The 14,770-nt window shown below is 43.4% G+C and overlaps 1 protein-coding gene across 1 annotated transcript in view; it reads left to right on the top strand.

The window, feature by feature from the left end:
- Positions 1 to 14,770, top strand: part of LOC144226736 (lipoxygenase homology domain-containing protein 1-like) — a gene marked incomplete at its 5' end in the record, with an annotated part of 224,823 nt that overhangs the window by 120,494 nt on the left and 89,559 nt on the right. Inside the window, 3 exon segments of the mRNA XM_077758257.1 lie at positions 1,420 to 1,574; positions 12,429 to 12,487; positions 13,199 to 13,243. Coding sequence (XP_077614383.1) covers positions 1,420 to 1,574; positions 12,429 to 12,487; positions 13,199 to 13,243 — 259 coding nt within the window.

The following is a 14,770-nucleotide window of genomic DNA, read 5'->3' as shown; positions in this document are numbered from 1 at the left end:
AATATGGGGACATTAATGAGCTACAACTCCTTCTTGCTGGGGACCTTGAGAAACCCCACAGAACACCCCTCAAACCTGTTCCACAAGGGGAAAGCCCTCAGGCAAAGGGACAGTGAGACCCAGGGGGTTGAGGAAGAAAGCTGTCTGCTCACCTAAGTTATCAACCAAAGCAGCAAGTGAGCTCAGAAAGGGACCTAGAAGACAGTGGGTAGGGATTCAGGCACAGGAAGGCTATCCAGGCACACCTGAGAACACGCACATCATAATCTAGTTTACAGAAATATCCCTCGGCTGGTAATGTGAGTTTGGCCTAAAAATGTCTATCAGTAACATGGCATCCAGAGTTAACATGGAGGCAGTAGGTCTTCAAATACAACATCGAAATTTAAACTGGTAACAGTGTGGCAGCTGGTAAGACAATGTAACCCATGTAGGAAACATGAAGCAATACTGGATTTGTGTTTTTACTACAAAGTAGGGTAATGGTGGCTAGTAGTCAACTGTCATTTCTGGGATCACTGCAGACTTGATTAAATTCATGACCCTTCCCTCAGGTAATTTTAGGTGGTTTTTCCCAACAGCAGTCTACGAAGAAGTAATGTGTGAAGGAGTTCTTTTGATCCCAACTAGTATAGCGCGTACTTTAGGTCCTGTGTCTCTCTAGAAACGTCAGTGAGTTCTTGACATGACAAAGTGACTCTGTTCAGGAAAGAAGATTCCAGGATCCTCTTTCACAACAAGCCCAAGAATGTGCTCTATACAGTATTTACAGAGGAAAGTACAGGAGACGGTTTGCTGAAGCCTGGAAGGAAGGAACGAAGGAAGGAGGGAGGGAGGGAGGAAGAGAAGGTGGGAGGGAGGGAAATAAGAAAGGGAGGGAAGGAAGGGGAAATTTTGTTTCTACACGTCTCAAAATGCATCAACATTCGTGGAAACAAAATGCTTTGTGAATTAGGGCTCATGGTTTTCTTTATTTCTTTTACTTATTTTTTAACATTTATTTATTGAGAAACAGAGAGACAGAGCATGAGCGGGGGAGGGGCAGAGAGAGAGGGAGACACAGAATCCGAAGCAGGCTCCAGGCTCTGAGCTGTCAGCATTGAGCCTGAGGCGGGGCTCGAACCCTGAGCGATGAGGTCCTGCCCTGAGCTGAAGTCAGATGCTCCGTCCACTGACTGAGACCCCCAGGCGCCCCAGGGCTCACGTTTTCAATCTGATGACTCACCAGACTTTGTCACAGGGGCAGGAATCTAAGGGAAAAGCCACAAACCCAAAGCCTTTGTAGACGGGATTATTTTTCTTTCCTCTTTGGAGGCCACCTGCAGTCCAATCTTCCACAGCGGCGTGCCGCTTCCGCATCCCACCGCCCGCACTGACCTGCGCTGGACTCATGCTCTTTCCCTCCGTCCCCTGCCCCAGATCGATACATTTCAAGTGGAAGCAGCATCGCTCGGAAGCCTTGAGAAGGTGCTCCTGCGCTGCGAGGCCGCTGACAAATCCCAGTACTGGTACTGTGAGAAGGTCGTGGTCACAGCCCCTGGCGCCGCGTGCGCATGCGTCTTCCCCTGTGAGAGGTAGTGCGGGCGCCTCGGCGGGCGGGCTGTGCTGAGCATGCGCGGGCGCGATGGGCGGGGCTTCGTGTCCTTCGCCCAACACCCCCCGTCATTGTTACTGCCTGACTGGTTATTTAACAAGCTGTTACTGAGCGTTGTAAACAAATCTTTCCCTGTAATTTCAGATTATTTCAGTGTGCGGTGTATCACACAAGGATCAGAAGTTTCCTGCTGGGAATTTTTACCTCCATCATGGGAGTTTTTTTTAAATGTTGGTTTCCTTACATTCCTTAAAATTGTAGTGTTATAGCAGTTTCAGAAGCGAATTGAGCACGAAGCGTAGCAAGAGCTCTCAGAAAGACACAGATTAAAATCTAGACAACGTGGGCTTTCCTTTGAGCCCCGTGACATATAGCATTGTGTAAATTTAAGGTGTACAGTGTGTTATTTGATACTTTTATATATTGTAATATGATCGCCCTTGTAGCAATATTTACTGCATCGCATAATTATGGCACAGTATTGTCTGTGTTCACTACGCTGTGCTCAGGTCTCTGTGGCTTGCTTATTGCTCACTGCAAGGCTGCACCCTTCAGCACCTCAGTCTTATTCTCTGCTCCCCACTCACCATCCTTTGGTAGCCATCTCTGATGGGCCCCACTGCCTCCAGGTTTAAGCGTTACCCTTTAGACCCTTGCTGAATCCTCTCTCAAGAAGCTCCCAGCCTCAGCCAGCTAGGATTGATGCTTATTGTCGCTTGGTTCTTGCCACAGGTGAGAAGGTGGGCTCCAGACCCATGAGCGAGATTGAATTAGAACAAGGTTCTACACAGAGGTCCAATGGATTGCAGACACGGAGGAGGAAACCTGGGGTTCTCTTCTGAAATTTTGAATCCTCAATGTTGGGGCCCCACAACCTTCTTTCAATAGATAATAGATAATCAACAGGAAATGAGGTAAAAAATATAGACAAAAAAATGGCTTTTAGATTCAGGCATACAGATTTGGAGATGTCAAAAGAATTACGACTTTAATTACGAAGGGAAAAACGGAGCAGAAAATGATGAGTCAATTCCACGGAAAATCTTAAACACATGCCGCTAAAAACTGCAAGCCAGAGATGACTGGGGGTGGCTGTCACCGAGAAGGGGCAATGGGAACCGCAGTGGGCTACCCCTCTTTCCTGCCTGTTTAGTCATTAAATCCAGTCAGTTCCTTTTCACAGTGTAGCGCCCCCGTCTCTCCTGTTGTCAGTCTCTATTCCAGTTTTGTGCCTGACTAGATTATTGCCGTAGTCTCTGCACCCCCTGGATTCCTCCTTTTCTGGTCCTCCCTGCTCACCACTCGCCTGCTAATCTGACTGCTGAGGGCGCTTTCTAGCTAATCTGGCTCTGACACTTACAAACATCAGTCTGACTTTAGCTTATCTTTTCTTCTTTTGTTTCTCTTTTGCTCGTTTTTGAATTTTCTTTAGTGCTTCTTGGAATAGCTTTTTCCTAAAATCTTTCAAGAAAAAGAACAGTGAGAATGATATTGTTCCCAAGGCAGTGTTTCAATGATGTCATTTCCCTGTTCAAATGTCTTCAATAATCCCTATTACCTGTGAACAAACAAACCGAAAACAACCTCATGATCTATCCATTGAAGGCTTTGACTCCATTTCCACCCTCCCCAATTTGTTGTTATACTTGGCCTCTTGCAAGAGCCTGGTGATATTAGAGCATCTATCATTGCCTGAACAAGTTCTGTTCCATTTTGCTTCTGTCCATTGGTGTGCGCTATTCTTCACTCGGGAATGCCCATCCTCACTCTACTGTTCTTCCTTTAAGTTCCCATTCAAATTCTCCTGCCAGCATGACCTAATTGGCCCAACTGGAAATACTTTTCCTTCTCCCAGTGCTTTTTCAGAACCTAACATACACGGAACCCCCGTTTGCTGAGTGACAAGTATCCTGAAAGGGACTGAGTGTCCCCTCCCAACCTCTCCCACCCACAGGCATTATTTATAGGGGCAGAAGGGAAGCTGTATTTTATTCCTCACAGCAGAAAAGCTAGGGAGTGATTCATCTGAGATTTTCTTTCTAGGTTCTGGTATATTTTGTCACCTTAATACAGTTGATTTATTTTTATTTTATTTTTATTAAATATTTTTTAATGTTTATTTTTGAGAGAGAGACAGAGAGGCAGAGAGAGAGGGAGAGAGGGAATCCTAGAATCGGAAGCAGGCTCCAGACTCTGAGCTGTCAGCACAGAGCCCGACACGGAGCTCAAACTCACTAACTATGAGATCATGCTCTGAGCTGAAGTCAGATGCTTAACCGACTGAGCCACCCAGGCACCCCTGATTTTTTTCCTGTGAACTCTTCTTGGGATTATTTAGATTTATTCATCACACTGTTCATGCCTACTTGTATATACCGCGTCATCGGTGCCGCCCAGCCCCTCGCCACCATTTCCTCCACTGCCTCCACCATCACTCCCTGCACTGCCTTAGGTCAGGTCTGCACCAAGCCAATGCCTCCTTGTCTGCAAGGAAGAAACGAAGTGATGGCTAAATTTAGTTTCCGTGGCTTGAAGCTGAAGAACTTTTAATTATAAAAGATGTAAACTGACCAAAGGTAATATAACATAGATGCACTGTTCTAACATAACGTTCACTGATATTTGATGTTCCGCACATAGTAATAGGTCCTGAGGAGATGGTAGCTGATGCTCATTCACATGATAGCCTGATGATCATTCGTTCCTGTCGGTGGGTATAAAGAGTTGAGGCAGCTCCGCTTTCTTAATTCTCAAAGAAGCAGAGCAGTGGCGGTGCCAGGAATGGAAGTCAGGCGCAGCAGGTTCCTCTCTACAACAGAAGACCGCTCGGGAGCGGCTGGTGGTTGCTTCTGCGCCATCAGAGCCTTCTCTCTGCGTGTCAAAGGTCAAGGACGGCTTATTGTCATAAGGCAGGTGCGAGTCTGGAAGGCCGCCCCCGACGGGAAGGGAGACCCACAGTGCACACCGCACGCTGGACAGACCTCTTTCGGCACCGCCTAGGCTCCTCCCGGAGCTGCTGGGGAGCCGGCGAGGTGGGGTGCTGGTGCGTTTCACGGGGGCTAATGAGTCCTGGGGCGCAGGCAGCACACACGCTCCAGGGCGTACATCACAGGGCGGGAGGAAGGAAAATCTCAGTGCTCCCGGTGCGTCCGCTTGGGACCTGCGTCTCCGGCACAGCTGAATTCGGGCAGATAAAAGGGACCACCGAGCGCTTGCGCCTTTTCTAAGTTAAGCGGGGAAGAGGTGAAACACCGAGCAGAGCTCCAGGAAGACCGGGTCTTTGTGCCTCGCAGTTGCTTCCCGTGAGCATTCGCGGCTCCTTTTCTTTTTTCTTTTCTCCTCCTCAGTCCAACACCCACATCCTTATGGTTGTATTTTATTTCTATACCTGAGGATTTTATTTTTCTGCATTTTGTACGTTTCATATAGATAAGAGTGCACCCCACTGAATTTCTGCCCTTTCCACAGAAGCTTTGGCTGTCTGAGTGTGGAGCGGGCAAAATGTGTGTTTAAAGCAGGCAGACGTTCATCTGACTATGAACTATGGTCTTATTGACTGTATTAGTTTCCTGTGACTGCCGTAATCAGTCACCACAAGCCTGGTGGCTTAAAGCAAGAGAAATCTATTTGCTCCTTGTTCTGGAGGCCAGAAGCCTGAAATCCAGGTAGCAGCAGGGTCATGCTCCCCTGCAGCGTCTGGGGAACGAACTTTCCAGGCCTCGCGTAGCACTCCCAGTGAGGGGACTGTGCCTGTAGTCTCTGACATTAGTTGGTATAGAGCGGGTCACTCTAATCCCTGCCTCTGCAGTCACAGGGCTGTTCGTCTTCTTTATGTAAGTGTCTCTGTGTCACTTCTCTTCTTATGAAGACTTAGCCATTTGACGAGGGCTCACCCTGTTCCAGGATGACCTCCTCTTAATTTATAGCATCTGCCAAGAGCCCAGTCTCAAATAAGGTCAATTCTGAGCTTCTGTGTGAACGTGACTATTTGGGGGACCCTGTTTAATCAAGCACACCATTTGAGTGGCTCTCACAATGTCCTATCCACCACAAGACGTATTAGCATCTAATTAGAGACTTCTCTGTATGTTACCAAACTTGTACATCTGTGTGTGTGTGCATAGACTTTTAATGATGAAATCACCAAAAGGAAGTTAGTATCTACCTTTTAATAGAAACGATGTCATTTATAGAACCTTGTGTTTGATAACCCACTTGAGCTAGGAGGGCCTAGATTCACAAATGGTTAATAGCAAAGTTCTTCAGCCTGAGGACAATGAGGGCCAAGAACCTCTCCGTGTGGCCTCCATTACTCCTGACTGGCTTGGGAAAGGAAATCGGCAGTAGCTTGCGGGACCAGGTTATTTCAAATAAAGACCCACCAAAGGGCAGTTCCAAATAGAAGGTGATTTATGGATGAACAATTGAAAAGTTAAATACAGAGAGAGGGGGCAAGATGGCGGAGAAGTAAGGAGCTCCGTACTTGCACTTGNAATGATATTTTGAACAACTGTCTTGCCTTGGCCAAGGCAGAACGGCATGACCTGCTTTGTCGTCTCAAAACCAGAGTGTGGCCAGATAGGCGGAGTGACCCTGAGGCGTGTTATCCTAAGGAATAAGGACACAGTGCTGCACAGTGTTCCTTAGAGTTGATATCGCAGCTGACACTTTTAAAGTGTTCCAGCCTCATTTCTAGTCAGGAATTTTTTTTTTTTTTTTTTTTTTTTTTTTTAAGGAAGGCTGAGATCATTTCCTTCGTGTAAAAGTAGAAGAAAAGAAGACTTTAAAAGATCTCCACCATGGGTAGACTAGACAATCAGCAAATCCCAGGGCCTTTCTGTACATGGAATGCCACCTCTCTTTGAGGCCCGCACCCCCCATTTCATAATCCCGAACTTGTCTTACAGATTGTCGAAAACAGGGTTTGTTGCTCCATTAAAATAACCGTGAGCCCTGGAGGCATGTGCGGTGGGCAGTTGAGCAGAGTGGGCGAGACCTGCCTCACACCCTCGCAATAGCACCCTCTGCAGCTGGTGCCGGCCTTGCACAGCCCGGGATGGGCTGCGCTCTTCCCCACCCCTGGGGGGCCTTGTGTTCCTCCCAGAGGGTGCTGTCCCTTCTGAGTTTGCCGCACTCCCGCTCCTCCCCTGCTGCCTGCTGGGCTCTCACTTGCTTACAATCAACAAGAGGTGTGTCCCCTCTACTGGGGAGTCTGTCCTAAAGCTTCAGGTTGGGCCAACTGTCCTTCCCTCCCTGTTTTACCAAAGTGCGTCACGTTAACTCAGCACTCACTTCCTGCAGTGCTGTTTGTGTGTTTATGTCTCTCTGACTTCTAGCTCTCACAAGACTTCCTTAAGGTCAGACTGATGTCTTATATTTCTATATTTCGGGCATCAGTCTTATATTTCTATTCAATCCCAACCATATATCCTAGAATACAATAGCTTAGAGTTATATACCTATTGACCTGAACCCAAGGGCATGCATGAATGAAGACACCATAAGCCCTGAGGCAAATCATGCTAAATGGAGAATTCGGAATTAGAACATGGAATCTAAAAGGTGTCGTAGTCTCACTAAAACATATACATATTTGTATAAACAANCGTCCATTGATGGAAACTTAAGCTCTTTCCATGTTTTGGCTACTGTTGAGAGTGCTGCTATGAACATTGGGCACATGTGCTCCTATGCATCAGCACTCCTGTATCCCTTGGGTAAATTCCTAGCAGTGCTATTGCTGGGTCATAGGGGAGTTGTATTGTTAATTTTTTGAGGAACCTCCACACTGTTTTCCTGAGGGGCTGCACCAGTTTACATTCCCACCAACAGGGGAGGAGGGTGCCCGTTTCTCCACATCAGGATATCTCAGTCTTAAAAAACTACCAAGTTCCTGGTGGATTAACCACCACAGGGACTTTTCTGTCTTCACTGTCTGGCAGAGAGGGGCACATTCTCTGTGGTTTCATCTCTGTGGCTCAGGCACTTGCAGGGCTGCCGTAGGTGCCCTTAAACAGAAGCAAGGTTGGCAATCACCTGTCTGCCATTCCGTCATCATCATTCACAAAGCACTTTCCCTGCTTAACTGCCTGTGCCAGTTCTGGTGTTTATTTTCTGGTGTTTCTTTCAAGGAAATCACATATGAAGGTCCATGCCCTTGGAAGGTGGTAATCCACAACTTCAGCGGCATAGGACCAACTTATAACAGAATGTGGTAGGTGCTCAGGAAGTGTGTGCTAAATATGAAAATGTGTGAATAAATCATAAACTCAGTTGTAGATAGGACGGGACTGAATTTGTGGAGAGGGTCAAGAAAGGAGCCAGGACAGCGTGGTTTAAAGGGCACACTCTTCTTTTGCATAACCGTCATGGACAAGGGAAGTGTTACCCACAGGCCAGTTATGTGTGAGGTGTTAATTTGTAGTGTCACACGTAAAATGAGTTGACCCCATCTGTCTCCCCAACAACATTTCTAGGCTTCTCTTCTAATTCTCCTGAATAAAGCACATTTTGCTCCCTTCCCTAGACGTTCTCCAGGGACATTAATACTCTCTTACCTCCCATGTCTTAGCTTATTCTATTCTTTCCTCTGCATAGTGAAATCCTTATCCTTCAAGGCTTAGGATACAATGCTCTCCATGCCACGAAGCATTCTCTGCTTCCCCAGCCAGAGGTGTCTCTCTTTACAGTTCTCTAGAGCTTTACTTAGATCTCTGTGCAATACTTACCACCCAGCATCATCCATTCTCCTTGTTTATGAATGTGTTTGTCTCCATGTACTTGATGATAAGGTTCCTAAGGGTAGGGCCTCATACGTTTGGTTTTTTTTGTCCAGCATGGTTTCTTGCACCAAGCACAGACTTGGCCAATGCTGGAAGGAAGGAAGAAAGGAAGGAAGGAAAGAAGAAGCTGAGAGAAGGGGAAGAGAAAAAGGAATGGCAGGAAGGGGGGGAAGACTAATAAAAAGCATTGGAAGAAATGTTAGAGGTCTCCTCACCTTTACGTGAGTTCCCCCACTCCTCAGGTGTGTCAATAAAAATTGTTTATGTATTTGTTTATTTTGAAAATAATTCAGCGTATGTACTAAGAGTTTTATATTCCCTTTCTGGAAAATAGGGGAAATGATCAATAAGAAAGAACACTGAAATTTTGATAAAATGCAGAAATGTAAAATACTATTTTTATAGGGAGAAAATAATAAAAATTATCATGAGACAGTGAGCAATCACTTGACTTTACTGATTTTTTTTTCTCCTGAAAGAGGCCACTATTAATCATTTCTTGCTATTCTGAGCATGTATTTGTGCTGCTGCAGATTTCTGGGCTCCTTTTTGTCAGTTTGAGCCATTCCTCAGTATGGAAGTGACAAGCAGTGATGGTGGAAACTGACAGAATGAGGCGCAGAGATGAGTCTTGCTCATTTTTTGGGATGGGGGTGGAGACGTAGAACCTTCTTCCAAGCATTGAGTATTTCTTTTGCCATTTTCACTGTGAACGAGTGGTTGCCATCCCTAAAATATATCTCAGACAAAATCTAATCTATGTCACCTTTTTATCCCCCTTCCCCACCAAAAACAGCCCACATGTTTGAGGGCAACATCACGTGCACATATTCCATGGCTGTCTACTTTAATCTTAAAAGGAGAGAGAAATTTTTTTTATTTCTGTGTTTGTATTTTCTAGCTAGCCATGGGAAGGCGAAGCCCCTGGTGGCCTGGGGGTATTTAAGCATGCTTCTGCTGGTGGCTGCAAAACGTGTGTGGGGTTCTTGGGCAAGCAGGCTCCTCGTGCTTACTTTCTATGCCATCTCTTTAATATCATCATGCCCCTCTCAAGCCAGACTGCTCCAATATTTTCATTTGTTCACTGGATTGGGGGAGTTTTCACATCCTAATGCAGAAACATGGTTCACAATCCTCAACAACTAGTCTTGGTTGATTCTCTCAGTTTCTTTTGTGGCTCATTCTGGGATAGAAATTAAGGGATGGGTGTGGACACAGGCCTAGGCAGCTATGTAGAGGCATATATACAGAAGAAAATACGTGTGTCCTGTAAATAACTATCATCCACGGCAATTAAGACTTATCTTGTTCTATTAATTAGAAAGAGTTCATGAATAAATATCTAATGACACTATAAAACAATTTTTTAAAGAATTTATAGAAATTATGGTGACCGATGGGAATGAAGAGTGAATAGTCTTGTTGGTTTCAAGTTAAGAAAGCTGAACCTGGAGCAAACTAGAGGGAATTACTTTAGTGGGTTTCCAGTACCCAGAAGTCTCGGTAGCTTTCAGGGCCACAACCTTGCTGTAGCCTAGTATCTTCTTAAAGAGAGAGAGAGAGGGAGAGAAACCATACTAGGGATCTTCCACGCATGGACTAAACAAAAGACAAGACGAGAGTATGGCTTTTAAATTTTCATCTGGTCCGTCAATAACCCCTGGTTTGGTTGCAAGGATGAGGAATTCACTGAAATTAATTTTACAGAGGGCAGCTTGGGAGGTGGCTCACCTGGAGGCCATCAATAAGAAGTAAAGTCAAACATTATAAATTAGAAAGTCATCAGAGAGCCAGTCACTCTCTGCATTTCCCCGGGGTCTCTTCGTTGAACATCTTTATTCTTCTTTCTGTACACCAGCTTCTTCTCTCTGTACCCAGGCGTTTCTCTCCCGTCTTCAGCTTGGGCTCCAAAATACCCCGGTGGGCTTAACATATAGGTACTGTGAAGCCTCTATTGGCGGGGCCATCTGATAACGGTTTCTTTATCTTTTGTGTGAAAATATTAAGACTAATTGACTAAGCATGGGTCTGGAGTCCCTGTCTGCCCCAGGATGAGATGCTTTCACAACCTATTTCTTTATGGCATATTTACAAAGCAGGGGCACGGCAATCACACCAAATATTTTTGCTGTAACACCCACCGAGTCCATACTACTAGGTTTGGCAGTGAGAAGATACAGTAGTGCCGGATATTTATTGGCCATTTATCACACATCAGATACCATGATAAATTTATGTATATCTAATCTTGTATCCCTGTTGTGTAGGAGCTTTTATTATCTATAATTTACAAATGAGGAAATCGAGGCTTACAGAGATGAAGCCCGCTAATCAGTCGCTAAGCAGTGTGGAGCCAGGCAGTCTGACCATGTACGAAGTCCAAAGCCTGTGTTCTTAAACATAAAGTTGACCTCTTTTGTTCTGGTATAAAAAGGAAACTGTGGAGACAACAGCCTGGCTGCAAAGATGGGATATATAAGCCAAAAGAAAGCAAAATTGCATCATCAGGGGCTAAAGAAATGCATAAAATAAGTTACACGTGTTATTAGATTTCAGAAAAGGGAAAGAACGCTGTGAGCGAAAGTGGTCAGCGGGAAATGGGCTTTCTCAAAGCTTTTGAAAAATGGAGAGATGAGCTGTCCCGAGAGCTGAGTAGAACACCGTCCACCTCCATACCCCACCCATTAGCATCACGTGCTGATTTCAAGACCGGTGTGGCGGAGGGAGTCCCGCAGCCCCACCTCTGAATCACTCGACACTCGCAGCTCCAGGGGCCTCCCCTTCGGTGTCCCCCACACGGGGTCCATCCCCCTGGCCCCTTATCCTTCCCAGCAGCCTCCTGTGCTTCCGTCTTGTGGAACCTTATACACAGACAATGCTATTTTCTCTCCCTGTGATGCCCTTCCCAGTCTCTGGTTTGCCGGTCAGATCAAGTATCGCCTCTTGGTTGACACTTGTCTGTTCTTCATTCCTTTGTCCTTCCCCATTCAGCCTCCTTTTCTGTTTCTGCAATCTCTGCAAGTATTTCTATACATCCACCTACAACTCCTACGTTGATACCTTTACGTGTCTATTTCCGCATTTCACACTGAAACTCCTTCAGCTCAGCCTCCCTGTTTCTATTGCTCTTCCTGTGTCCCCCCTTTCTAAACACTTATTGAATAGACGGATGGGTGGAAAGAATGGAAGTGTGTTTGAATGCGAGATAACAATAACTGCGGTTATTGTGATATAACAGTAACATTTATGTACCACTTAATAGTCCATAAAGTATGTGTACGTGACTGTTCGCTTCAGCTTCACAGCAGCTCTGTGAGACAGATGATTTAGTCAAGGAAGGGAAGCTTGAAGAGGGTAATGTCACAAAGCCAGAAAACGATAACGTTGGTTTTCTGAGTTTTAGCCTTGGCTTTTTCTGTGACACGGAGCTTCTAACACAGAGGTTTGGCTGATTTAGAGGGAAGTTGCCAGGATGAGCTATTACTTAGCATAAGCACATTTTCCGAAGTGGTAATATTTTCATCAAGTTTTAAGGTAATACCGTTATGTTTTGAGATGCTGAGGAAAAGATATTAAAGGAAGTCATGTGAAAGCTAGATAGAGACCTCCGTAGAGGGTGTATTAAAATGAGGGAACTTATTTTGTCTGTGCCAGCAGGAGGGGCATACTTTCTAGCCTAGCCCAGGTTCAAGCTCAGTGTTAGACTAGCCCTTGCCTTCATCACAGCGTGGGGCTGGGGGGAAAGGGGAGCAATTCTCTGCTGGAGCCCCAGGGGCATTTACGAGGGTGGTGACTGAGAACTGATAAGCCTGGAGAGGTGGATAGTTAGCAGGTTTAGCAATTTATGTGTTCTATTCTTCAAGCCACAGTTATGATATCATTCTTACCACAATCAGGAGTACCCAGTAGACTGGATTGTTTGACTTTATAAAAAGCTATTTTTTATAGTTACTACTTTTAATGTTCAAAATTTGTATAGAATTGAGCTTATTATAAAAACTGAGAAAAAATTAATTTTCTTTCTTCTTCTCTTCTTTCTTTCTTTTCCTCAGATGGCTTCCTTTTATGTCTCAGGGCATAATTCATTCAGAAGTTGAACTTTATCTTCAAGGTGAGGATTAATGAAATCTTCAGTAGAAGAAAATACAAGATGATTTTTTTTAAGTTTTTATTTAAATTCCAGTCAGTTAATATACAGTGTAATATTGGTTTCAGGAGTAGAATTCAGTGATTCATCACTTACATCCAACACCCAGTGCTCCTCCATGTACCCTCCTTAATCACCATCACCCATTTAACCCATCACACACACACACCAACCTCCCCTCTGGTAAGCGTCACTTTGTTCTCTCTAGTTAAGAGTCTGTTTCTTGGTTTACCTCTCTCTCTCTTTATGGAAATAGCCCAAGTGTCCATCAACTGATGAATGAATAAAGAAGATATAAGATATATGTATATGTACACTATATAGCTATATCTATACACACACATACATACACACACATACATACAATGGAATATTACAAGATGATCTTGATACAGCTAGATGTCATCATCTAGATGTCATCAACATTCCCCAGTTGTCCCTAGAATGTCCCTTTTGATAGTTTCCCTTTTCTATCAGGTTTATAGTTATTTCTCACAGTGAAAATAAAAGCAGATATAAAGATGTGTCTTGGTGACATTATATGCCTGACTGTAAGTTAAAAATCAACCTAAGGATTTGCTACCATTAAAGAGTTAACTCACGTCCCTTTTTCTCCCACTTATAATATCATCAGACAAATCTATTATTAACTGTACTTCACTTTTATTTTTGCAGACATGCAAATAGATCATCATCCTAAAATACAAGAGGAAGCAAATGGTAAATGTTGTTGCCACTTCTAATCATCTGAAATGATCTATTTCTGTTTCAAGATTACCTGCCTTGTACAATTTTTAGTATATTCTTATTGAGTTTAAACTATTGACCCAAAAATATTTAAAATGAATATAGAAACAGGCATTATATCATGGTTTGATTTATAAAGAAACTAAGATAAGTAACTTTAGCCTCAAATGCTTTTTCCCTTCAATAATTTAAATATATGGATCATTTTCCAAATGATTTCCAAATGATTAAGTTCCATTAATTGTCCTTTTTTAAAAAAAACTAATTTTCCACATTGGTTCTCAGTTTTCTTTTTAAGTCTTCTGAGATTAGCTTTTTCTATTAGATTTTCAAATCAATCTGCAATTGTTTTATTAATATATTGACACTTTAAAGCTGATCTGAATGACACGGATAAATACAAGTTACTAATGTGCATACTAAGTGAACAAACCTTCATGTTTCCAAAACTGTTTGTACTGTGTGGCAATTTGAAGTGAGGTAAAGGAGGGATGCCTGGGTGGCTCAGTCGGTTAAGCACCCAACTTTGGATCAGATGATGATCTCACGTTCGTGAGTTCAAGCCCAACATCAGGGTCTGTGCTGACAGCTCAGAGCCTGGAGCCTGCTTTGGATTCTGTGTCTCCCTCTCTCTGCCCCTCCCCTGCTCATGCTGTCTCTTTCTCTGTCCAAAATAAACGAACAGTAAAAAAATTTAAAAAATAAAGAAATGAGGCAAGGGATATGCTAACGTTATTATATTCATAAAGTCCTGTAGTACAGTGGCCACTGATAGGCAAACACTATGTCCGTTCTGATAACTGGCATTTGCATTTATTGTATTAGAAACTGTATTTTGGCTTTTACTTTTTTTTTTTTAAGCATGCACAGAGGGCAAGCTCTGCAAGTGTGCAGGTGTCAGACTGTTAATATGGGTGTAATTTTACTACTGTTCTAGAATCTCTTAGTGATTTGAAAGGACCTCAAAAGCTCTGTGTTTTACAATCAGTCTGCAAGTGATAAAACTTGAAATGACACTCTCCATAGAAAAATTATCCATTAATCTCAGGACTTGGTGATGACTTCATTATATATGATTAATATAGGCTAATAGTTTTGAACTGAAGATTTCAAATAAGGATGAAAATGTTGAAAGTCCTTTGTTAATAATAGTAACCATGTAATCAACATCAGTGATACCAAATAGAATGAAATTGCCTTAAATAGCAGATGTGTTTACCAAAGAGGTTGGTAGATCCATCCATTTTAAGAACTTTTTTAAAAATTACTTTTGATAAACAAACTATACAAAATGTTTTCTTATAGTTATTTCTGTGGTTTTAGCTTAATTTTATGGTCTAATTAAAATATCTTTATTTTTTTTTCTAGTACAAATTCAGATTAATCACAGACCTAAGTTCATGGGACGCTATCATTATTTGTCTGTGAATGGTCTTTTATTTTATTTCATTTTTGAATTCCGAAGAATGCGATCTTTAATGTTTCTTGGGATATGATTCT

The sequence above is a fragment of the Crocuta crocuta genome, unplaced genomic scaffold, assembly GCF_008692635.1.
Source record: "Crocuta crocuta isolate KB4526 unplaced genomic scaffold, BGI_CrCroc_1.0 scaffold338, whole genome shotgun sequence".
Classification (NCBI taxonomy): domain Eukaryota; kingdom Metazoa; phylum Chordata; class Mammalia; order Carnivora; family Hyaenidae; genus Crocuta; species Crocuta crocuta.
The sequence above is the reverse complement of the archived record's forward strand: the minus strand, read 5'-3'. Positions and strand labels throughout refer to the sequence as shown.